This window comes from Haliotis rubra, unplaced genomic scaffold, assembly GCF_003918875.1.
Source record: "Haliotis rubra isolate DU_JTF1 unplaced genomic scaffold, ASM391887v1 Scf345, whole genome shotgun sequence".
NCBI lineage: Eukaryota > Metazoa > Mollusca > Gastropoda > Lepetellida > Haliotidae > Haliotis > Haliotis rubra.
The window spans coordinates 642,646-653,549 of NW_025767019.1; the positions used below are offsets into that span (position 1 = coordinate 642,646).

Genomic DNA, 10,904 nt, shown 5'->3' on the forward strand with positions numbered 1-10,904 from the left:
CAGAAACTGTTGGCATATGTCTGTAGGATCTCACTATGTAATATCTCTTCGGCAGAAAACTCTGATGAAAACATTTGCCGGCAAGCTGCCGGAGGGCATCGTCAGTATAGACGAGTCTGTAAACGGGGAGAAGGCGTTGGTTGTTATCTGTGTGCATCCCAACCAAACTGCATTTGTAAGTATAGATGTCATAACTGGCGACTTGTACATGTTACAGCGAGCAGCTTATTCATTTCATGACTAGCAATTATATCACCGGTATGTCCTGACTAGCAGAATTTACAAAGCTTACTTACTGCCTCGGTTGTGCAGTGGATAGAGTATGTTGAAGGTCAGTGGTTTAATTCTGGTTGTGTGATGCTTACAGAAGTTGTAAGAGTCTTATGTTGTGGGGTAGACACATTAAACTGAGCCTAACATGGTCTAGTGGTCTAACGCTATAAACCCAGAATACATCTGGGCGAGCACAAGTAGCCACACTCACATGTAGGTGAATGCAGGCAACCATCTTTATAGCGAATATGCTTGTAATGAACTCAGGGATATAACTAACTAAGAATACACAATGCCATTTAGAAAGTGCTCTGAAATTCAAACCCTTACTCTCAAAGTCAGGTACCTACTCCCCAGCACAGAAAGTCAGCAATCTAACCCAATCTGCCACCTCGGCTTCCATTTAATGGTTCCACTGTGTTGACATATGTCATCATATCCCAATTGCGTAGATCGATGGTGATTATGTTCATTACTAGACTTGTATATTTACATGTAGCAGGAATATTGCTTAGTGCAGTGTTAAGCAACAAACAAACCTCATACATGTTGTCTGTCCACAGGCTAAGAACCTGTGGCAGCTCCTTGAGGGGGCGGGGCTGGGGGTGTGGTGTACAGCAACACACAAACCTCATACATGTTGTCTGTCCACAGGCTAAGAACCTGAGGCAGCTCCTTGAGGGGGCGGGGCTGGGGGTGTGGTGTACAGCAACACACAAACCTCATACATGTTGTCTGTCCACAGGCTAAGGACCTGAGGCAGCTCCTTGAGGGGGCGGGGCTGGGGGTGTGGTGTACAGCAACACACAAACCTCATACATGTTGTCTGTCCACAGGCTAAGAACCTGAGGCAGCTCCTTGAGGGGGCTGGGGGTGGGGTGTGGTGTACAGCAACACACAAACCCCTTGAGCATACATGTTGTCTGTCCACAGGCTAAGGACCTGAGGCAGCTCCTTGAGGGGGGGGGCTGGGTGTGTGGTGTACAGCAACACACAAACCCTCATACATGTTGTCTGTCCACAGGCTAAGGACCTGAGGCAGCTCCTTGAGGGGGCGGGGCTGGGTGTGTGGTGTACAGCAACACACAAACCTCATACATGTTGTCTGTCCACAGGCTAAGGACCTGAGGCAGCTCCTTGAGGGGGTGGGGCTGGGTGTGTGGTGTACAGCAACACACAAACCTCATACATGTTGTCTGTCCACAGGCTAAGAACCAGAGGCAGCTCCTTGAGGGGGCGGGTCTGGGGGTGTGGTGTACAGCAACACACAAACCTCATACATGTTGTCTGTCCACAGGCTAAGGACCTGAGGCAACTCCTTGAGGGGGCGGGGCTGGGGGTGTGGTGTACAGCAACACACAAACCTCATACATGTTGTCTGTCCACAGGCTAAGAACCTGAGGCAGCTTCTTGAGGGGGGGGGCTGGGGGTGTGGTGTACAGCAACACACAAACCTCATACATGTTGTCTGTCCACAGGCTAAGAACCTGAGGCAGCTCCTTGAGGGGCTGGGGGTGTGGTGTACAGCAACACACAAACCTCATACATGTTGTCTGTCCACAGGCTAAGAACCTGAGGCAGCTCCTTGAGGGGCGCGGGCTGGGGGTGTGGTGTACAGCAACACACAAACCTCATACATGTTGTCTGTCCACAGGCTAAGAACCTGAGGCAGCAACACACAAACCTCATACATGTTGTCTGTCCACAGGCTAAGAACCTGAGGCAGCTCCTTGGGGGCGGGGCTGGGGTGGGTGTACAGCAACACACAAACCTCATACATGTTGTCTGTCCACAGGCTAAGAACCTGAGGCAGCTCCTTGAGGGGGCGGGGCTGGGGGTGTGGTGTACAGCAACACACAAACCTCATACATGTTGTCTGTCCACAGGCTAAGGACCTGAGGCAGCTCCTTGAGGGGGCGGGGCTGGGTGTGTGGTGTACAGCAACACACAAACCTCATACATGTTGTCTGTCCACAGGCTAAGGACCTGAGGCAGCTCCTTGAGGGGGCGGGTCTGGGGGTGTGGTGTACAGCAACAGGGGAGAGAGACACAACAGAGTCAGAGTCAGACACTCTACCCCTCAGCCAAGACAGTAAGTTGTACAGATACAGCTAACCTAGTCAGTCACACAGCAGCTGAACCATACTGTTCTCTCTTCTGCTCAACACTCTCTGTAATGATTTAGCACTGAAAGAAGCAAGTCTAGATTTACACAGGTTGTGAATCTCAATTTCCTTAGTGCTTCTTTTTAAGTTAAATGTAGTTGATTTATTTCTCAATCATTTTTATATATTTTCAGAGACTGAGATTTAGCCAAATGGTAACAGCTTGCTGTAGTGGATCAATTTTTACATAATAAAGAGATTATGCATAAAACATCTGTCTAAATACATAGCTCAAGAGTTCAGAAGCAGATCAGATGACTTATTGTATGGTAAGATCAATTACTTGGTCTGATTTTCTGACCTACTTATTTCAGTTTTGGGAGCCAAGAATTAAACAACAATGTGTTAACCCTGTGTCCTAGCAACCAGAAATTCCAAGAATTTGCAGACAGGGCATCTGTTGTTATCATCATTTTGTCACAAGCTTTCTCAAGGTCAAGGACATGTCAGCAGCAGGTGAGAAATTGAATAAATTCTATGTTTGTGTATTCTGTTTGCTCTGCTGAAATATTTTGAAACTTATCCTATCTCTCAATTCTAATGCAGGTGTTTTATTGTGAGCACCGGAAGCGAGTGATTCCTGTCAAGTTTGAGGAGTTTCGCATGCCTGGCTGGTTGAGTATGCTGATTGGGACAAACTACATTGAGGTGAGACCTTGGGACCAACTCTTTTGGGGTTAGAAATTGGGAACAACTATTTGGAGGTACAACATTGGGACCAACTGCATTGAGGTGAGACACTGGGGCGTACTCTTTTGAGATAAGACATTGTGCTCAACGCCTTTGAGTTAAGACATTGGCACCAACTCCATTGAGGTAAGACATTGGGACCAACTCCATTGAGGTAAGACATTGGGACCAACTCCATTGAGGTGAGACACTGGGGCGTACTCTTTTGAGATAAGACATTGTGCTCAACGCCTTTGAGTTAAGACATTGGCACCAACTCCATTGAGGTAAGACATTGGGACCAACTCCATTGAGGTAAGAAACTGGGACCAACTCCATTGAGGTAAGACACTGGGACTGACTCCTTTGAGGGAAGACATTGGGACTGACTCCTTTGAGGGAAGACATTGGGACTGACTCCTTTGAGGTAAGACATTGGGACCGACTGCGTTGATGTGAGACATTGGGACCAACTCCATTGAGGTAAGTCACTGCGTTGATGTGAGACATTGGGACCAACTCCATTGAGGTAAGACACTGGGACCAACTCCATTGAGGTAAGACACTGGGACTGACTCCTTTGAGGTAAGACATTGGGACTGACTCCTTTGAGGTAAGACATTGGGACCGACTACGTTGATGTGAGACATTGGGACCAACTCCACTGAGGTTAGATATTGTGACCAACTGCATTGTGGTAAGACACTGGGACTGACTCCTATGAGATAAGACATTGGGACTGACTGCATTGATGTGAGACATTGGGACCGACAGCATTGATGTGAGACCTTGGAACCAACTCCATTGAGGTGAGACCTTGGGACCAACTCAATTGAGGTAAGACATTGGGACCAACTGCATGGAGGTAAGACCTTGGGGCCAACGACATTGAAGTTAGAAATTGGGACCAAATGCATTGAGGTAAGACACTGGGACCAACTGCATTGAGGTAAGACACTGGGACCAACTCCTTTTGGGTAAGACACTGGGACCAACTCCTTTTGGGTAAGACACTGGGACCAAATGCATTGAGGTAAGACACTGGGACCAAATGCATTGAGGTAAGACACTGGGACCAAATGCATTGAGGTAAGAAACTGGGACCAAATGCATTGAGGTAAGACACTGGGACCAAATGCATTGAGGTAAGACATTGGGACCAACTCCTTTGAGGTAAGAGACAGGGACCAACATTTTCTACTGCTTGTTTTTATTGTCTGTCACACCATATTGTGAGTTTGTGGTGATGGATATCTTTGTTTTCCAACAGAGCGTGAAGCAGACAAACTTCGGACAGAGTCTGTTGACGCGGGTCCAGAGGTGTACCGATCCCAGCAGCTGCAACAACCTGCGGGAGGAGTTTGATGAAGTCCGACTCACACGTACAGTGAGTAGTCCTACATCATCATAGCCATTATGTCCATGAATGTTAATTTTAGCTGGTCCATTTGCTATTGGCCAGATTCCATGAACCAGGTTTATGGTCATGGCACTACATAAGGTGTGCAAGGTGTGCTTCCAAAGTGGTTAAGTTGTGCAGAGTTTTCACAGTTTCGAGACTAATTAGTCTTTAATAAAACAACATTGTTCACATAATCAGGTTGATAATCTTAAAGCATATCAATGCTGTTTTCAAAATTTTGAAATTGACATTGACTTTTGAAACGCAAAGAATTTAGGGGAGGCGAGTCCATAAGGAATGGACATGCCACTGGAGTGTCTAAATTTGGGCCTGTGAGAATTTGCCCATAAAACTAGCACAATCATCAATTTTAAGTCCGAGTCAGAGTAGTCTCCCTTGGCTGCTTAGTAACCAGAGGTTTTGTGGTATTTTTTTCTGAGACAGTGATAATAAGATGATAATAAGAGTTCAAGTTAAAATCTGAGGCTTCGTAGTCCCAGGTAGTTGTTGTGTCATTTGTTTGATAGCTCTGGTAATACGGGAAAAGTGGTACTGAAGTGTTATGATAACTCTGCAGGTGAACCACATCAAGGGTCGAGTCGGGCAGACGTCTTGTGTGTACATCTCTGGCAGCACTAAGTTCTACAACACCATCACTGAGGCCGTCTGTCGGTAAGTTCAACATAAATCATCAGATAAAAGTTAGCCTAATAGTTGAAAATAATGTAACTTTACCCATCATTCTGTCTGTTCTTTTTGTCAGATCAATTGGAAGTGAGTTGGCGCAGCTCCCAAACATCGCCATGGCAACTGGTGGGTTTTTTGGTGTTGGCGAAACTGTCAGTCTGACTTTTTATGAGGAATCTCAAAGACTGTGGAGGAAGAACAGTGTGTGGCATGTCCTGCCTGAACGTGATAACCAGGTCAGAGTCAGGATATATTCCTAAAACAGTTGACTGTACCCGTGAAGATCTGGGTTAGATCTTCAGTAACTCATGCTTGTCGTAAGAGGCTGACTAATGGGATCGGATGGTCAGGCTCGCTGATTTGATTGACACATGTCATCGTATCCCATTTGCGTAGAACGATGATCAAGATGTTGATCACTGGATTGTCTGGTCCAGACTCAATTGTTTACAGACCGCCGTCACATAGCTGGAATATTGCTGAGTGCGGCGTAAAACTAAACTCACTCACTCACTCACTCACTCAATTTGGGAACTGACACATTCTAGAGGGGCGGGCACACATTCTTTTTAAGGAGAGAAAATATTTTCAGATATTTGTTACAACTTAAAATACTTTTATGCTTACTAATTTATTGTCACACATGTCAACACAACTGCATTGTGTGTAGGAGTTAAGCATTACCAAGCATTGTTTCCAAACAATGGAAGACAAACATGCTTTTGTTACAAATGTAGGGATTATGTAAGCACCGATATTGTGCTTCATTCTTGATTGTCTCATAGAGAGGGTACAGTATATGAATTAGCATGGGTTTTGAAGGTTTTACAGGGGGTTGATTTATTGGTGGGGTTGCCCTACAGATGGCAATATACCTTTAGATCTTTTATTTGTGAATGTACATACTAAAAGTAATTGTATAAATTAGACTATGACTACAGTTACTCATTGGTGCAATTTTAACAATATTACTGAATGCAGATTGCTGTGTCACTGAATGCACTGGGGTTTTTTTCCTTTCAGAATATTGAAAGTTGTAATACGCAGCTGACAGTGTCTTGGTGATATGGTTAAGTGTAATAATGGAGATTGATATCTTGAAAATGGTTCAGTGATCATGTATACAACCACCAGGTTCTTTTTTCCCAGGATCGACACCAGCAAGCCCGCCAAAATCCAGATCTCACCTTCGGTATTGTTCCTTTTGGGAAGACAATATTCTGTGGCGACAGTGTGCGTGAGAGGGAGAATGTCGTGGCTCGAACTTTTGATGTCTGCATTCTCATTGAAGGTGAGTCAGTGTGTCACAAAGTCAGATTTGGTTTGGTAAATTAGAAATGGTTCCACCCATGAAGATCCGGGTTAGAATTGGTCTTCAGAAACACATGCTTGTCATAAGAGGCGAGGGTGGTCAGGCTGGCTGACTTGGTTGACACATGTCACCGTATCCCAATTGCATAGATTGATGCTCATGCTGTTGATCACTGGATTGTTTGGTCCAGACTTGATTATTTACAGACTGCCGCCATATACCTGGAATGTTGCTAAGTGCAGCATTAAACAACCAACCAACCAAGAAATGGTTCCCAGCAGCCTGTGCCGAGCATGAGACATGACCAAATGTCCTTGGTTATTTGGGTCAGTGACTGAACCGATGTGTCACCCCAGGGGCAAGGATCACTGGATTATCGGACCCAGACTCTCTACAGATCTGAGTGCAGCAATAAACAACACAGTCAAGGTCTTTGGGGAATATCAAACACATACCTTCAATATCTTTATCTTCTTTGTTTTGTTATGTTTATATTTCTGTGACAAAGACTTTTCTGCTTTTCTCATTGCATGGAGTCATTGCACACTTTCAGTCAGTAGTTGTGCTAATCAAGATTTGCTGAATGCTGTTGTATTGTTGGCTATAAAATGTTGTTTTCTCTTCTAATAAGCTACAGTATATTAACAGCAAACAAGAAACATCAACCAAATGGGGGACTGAGTATGATCAGGTCCTCGGCAATTTATGTTGTCATAGGAAGCACTAAATTGGATCGTGAGGCACTGCTTGTTCACTTGGTTGATTGATTGTAGCCGCTAGGTGTGGATGGTTGCTCTGAATATCAATCACTGGCTTGTCAATTATGTATTGGCCATTTTTGTGTGTGTTAAGCTAGAATCAGAAAATGAAACATCATGTGATCATTATTTCAGTGCTGGAATGACAGCCAGTAACATGAAGGTTTTGCTTTTGTATTGTCAAGAACTATCGATTATGATATTTGCACATGCTTTTCCCAGTCAGATTTTGTAAGGAGTTAAATTCACAGCTTTAAAATTGTATATATGCACCATGAAGGTCGCTTGTCTATATGGTGCTGTCAGTCAGAAGGTTCCTAATTTTGGGTTTCGCCACTAGGTGGCCCTGGTGCAGCACATGAGGCAGAACAGTTTGTATGGAACGACCATGTTGTGATCCCGGTCCGGTGCACAGGGGGCGCTGCAGGCGGCAAGTTTAGCATCCCAGACAAGATATTTGAGGTTTGTTTGTTTTATTCTTTGTTTGATTAATGTCACACTGAGTGCTTCCCTAGCTTCAGATGGCTGTAAGCAATCGAGTCATTTGTAGCTAAGGGCCATTTTAAACACAGATCTCCTTAGAGACATTTGAGATGGGCAGATCATATCTCGACTTACTTTCATGAGTTTCCTTAGTGACCAGATATTGTAGAAATACATGCACCTTTATGACAGGTTCTGTGATACATTGATTTACTGTATTGTAAATGTGTCAAACTACTCCATGTAGTTAATATCAGTCTTGGCATTACAGTTTAACTATAGTTGTATAAATGATAAGGTTGTGTCCAAGTCCTCTGGAGTAGTATATATAGGAGAATAGGGTGCATTTACTATAATCAATGGAAACGGACATATGTTTTTAAAACTATTTACCAAAAATCGACATAAAGAAGTTTCGCATAGCTCTCTCGTTTTCGTTGCTCTCCCATGAATTATTTATTGAAACTGGCAGGTATACAGGTATACAAAGAGAAAACAGAATATGTCAATTATGTAATATGAATACTGTTGAGGATGAACTACATTTCCTTCTAATCTGTCCTGTTTATACGACTCTACAAACAAAATACCTAAAGCCATACTATTATAAGCATCCAAGTGTAGGAAAATTACTTTCACTATTAACAGATACTACCACATCACTATTACAGAATCTGGCAATGTACATCTTTTTCGTTATGAGTTTAAGAAAAAGTATTGTTATAGAGATGAATTTATAAATTACTTCTATCTACTCATGTAAACTTTAAATGTACTATAGGCCTTTGGCCTTTTTAAGTCCTGAATAAAGATTGATTGAAGTGTGAATGTTCATGATGTTATTGTGTTTCTTGTGAAACAACAAGTTTGTTGTGTGCCTGGTTGCTGAAGGATTTCATAGATAAATTGTTAAATGATTGGTTATCAGGTACCACATGGAGTGTCAGAATATGATTGGAGCATGCTTGGCAAACCAGATGTCTCAGCCATTGAAATTGGCCAATCAGTGAGCAGGATTGTACAGGCACTGTTTGACAAGATGTCAACAGAAGATTTAGCATCTCAGCAAGACACACCCACAAAGGTCACCAGTGTGACCCCCTCAATGTCCCCCTGCAAGACCCCTAGCCCATCTCGGGTAGCAGGAAAACCCAGTCTCACAACCATGAGGACGGTGCTACTTGGCTAACAACTGGTTCCTCATCAAAGAAGAACTGTGATACAGTAATGTAATGCATTATAAATACAGCAGTTACCGTAATGCATTAATTATATTTTCTAATTATTTTTTATTAATATGATTGTCACTCATAACAATTGATGTATTCTTGCCTGATATCTGAATGACAAGTGCTGTTTAGAGTAATAGGAGTGTTTGAATTAAAGAGACATATGCTTTGTTATATAATGGGGTATATTTTATGAAATGGTTACATGTTTTACTCCAGCACGAGTGATTTATCATGCTGTATTTATGTATCAGGGGCCATTACTGTTATTGTATAAATTGTCTGTCAGTATTGTGATGCAGTCATTGTTGTTTAAAGAGTATTTTATGTTTCAATGCAAACTTTTTGCCATACCCAAAAATCATATTTGCCAACAACTTATTTTTTAATATTATTTTCCACCCCCTTTTTTACATTCCTCATGAAAATAGTTGCTTCAGAGAAATTTGAAAATTTTACATTTATGTCCAGCCTAACTGGTCTTTCATTAGAACAAATGTTTGCTTGTGTAGACCCTGCCAAGTATATTAAGTATCGGCACCCATTTTGAAATAGAATAATGTTGATGTTATGAATCTTGTTGCTTTGACATGTGTCGAACAATTGTGTATAAATGTTCATTTCAGTATCATTTGACTAATAATAAGTGTAACGGAAAGTAGTCTGCTTGTACTAAGAGTAGTTGTAAGAATGAAACCATGACAACATTACTAATATATGCATTTGTTTTGAGGTTTGTATAGGATATATATGTATGTTCCTTTCATTTTATACATATTTATGAGGAATTGAATATTATTTGTTGAACAAGCATTATATATATTTGAGTTTGGTGATGGAAGGGATTTATTTATGTGTTTTTGAAGCAGACATTTCATCCAAGTTCCAAGATTAGCAAGGTTAGTTTCAGTTCAACTCTGACAAACATGTTGAAGAGTGCATCCATAATTTACTCAAAATACATTTTTCATTCACAGGGTTTTAATCATAAAATAAATGGGGTTTTATTACTAGCTGTACTATGAATTTTGAAAATACTATAATCTGACTAGTCAAACAGAGGTTTCAAATCATAATAACAACCTCTGATTAAAACGTAGGTCTACATCACCCTGTTATGTTTAGTTAACCCCCAGTAAAAGAACATATAGCTTATAACATGCTGTCTACACTGCCATTGTTTATGTTTGTAGTCAAAAGTATGCATATATTGGTTTCTTTCCGCTTATTAGAAATATTAAGATGTGATTTTTTTGACAACTTTCTGTGGTATGTTCTAAAGATTCATGAGAGAAAAGCTTTCCCAATTTTATCTGATCTGACTCCACCATGAACCAGATTCCAGTATTTATTGCCTTGATACTGTTATGATACAGCAGACTGTACAACATTCCCACATTTCTCTCACAGCTGACTGTATAACATCCCCACATTTCTCTCACAGCAGACTGTACAACATTCCCACATTTCTCTCACAGCTGACTGTATAACATCCCCACATTTCTCTCACAGCTGACTGTACAACATCCCCACATTTCTCTCACAGCTGACTGTATAACATCCCCACATTTCTCTCACAGCAGACTGTACAACATTCCCACATTTCTCTCACAGCTGACTGTATAACATCCCCACATTTCTCTCACAGCTGACTGTATAACCTCCACACATTTCTCTCACAGCAGACTGTACAACATCCCCACATTTCTCTCACAGCTGACTGTATAACATCCCCACATTTCTCTCACATGTATAACATCCCCACATTTCTCTCACAGCTGACTGTATAACATTCCCACATTTCTCTCACAGCTGACTGTATAACATCCCCACATTTCTCTCACAGCAGACTGTATAACATTCCCACATTTCTCTCTCTACAGCTGACTGTATAACATTCCCACATTTCTCTCACAGCAGACTGTA

The 10,904-nt window shown here is 42.1% G+C and overlaps 1 protein-coding gene across 1 annotated transcript in view; it reads left to right on the top strand.

Annotated features, from left to right (window-relative positions):
* Positions 1–10,488, top strand: part of LOC124284791 — a 20,724-nt gene extending 10,236 nt beyond the window's left edge. Inside the window, 13 exon segments of the mRNA XM_046720902.1 lie at positions 56–175; positions 1,019–1,072; positions 1,662–1,787; positions 1,928–2,020; positions 2,251–2,372; positions 2,753–2,894; positions 2,985–3,086; positions 4,378–4,494; positions 5,087–5,181; positions 5,273–5,432; positions 6,346–6,487; positions 7,607–7,728; positions 8,678–10,488. Of these exon segments, the coding sequence (XP_046576858.1) occupies positions 56–175; positions 1,019–1,072; positions 1,662–1,787; positions 1,928–2,020; positions 2,251–2,372; positions 2,753–2,894; positions 2,985–3,086; positions 4,378–4,494; positions 5,087–5,181; positions 5,273–5,432; positions 6,346–6,487; positions 7,607–7,728; positions 8,678–8,938 (1,656 nt within the window). The 3' untranslated portion in view covers positions 8,939–10,488.
* The last annotated feature ends 416 nt before the right edge of the window (positions 10,489–10,904 follow it).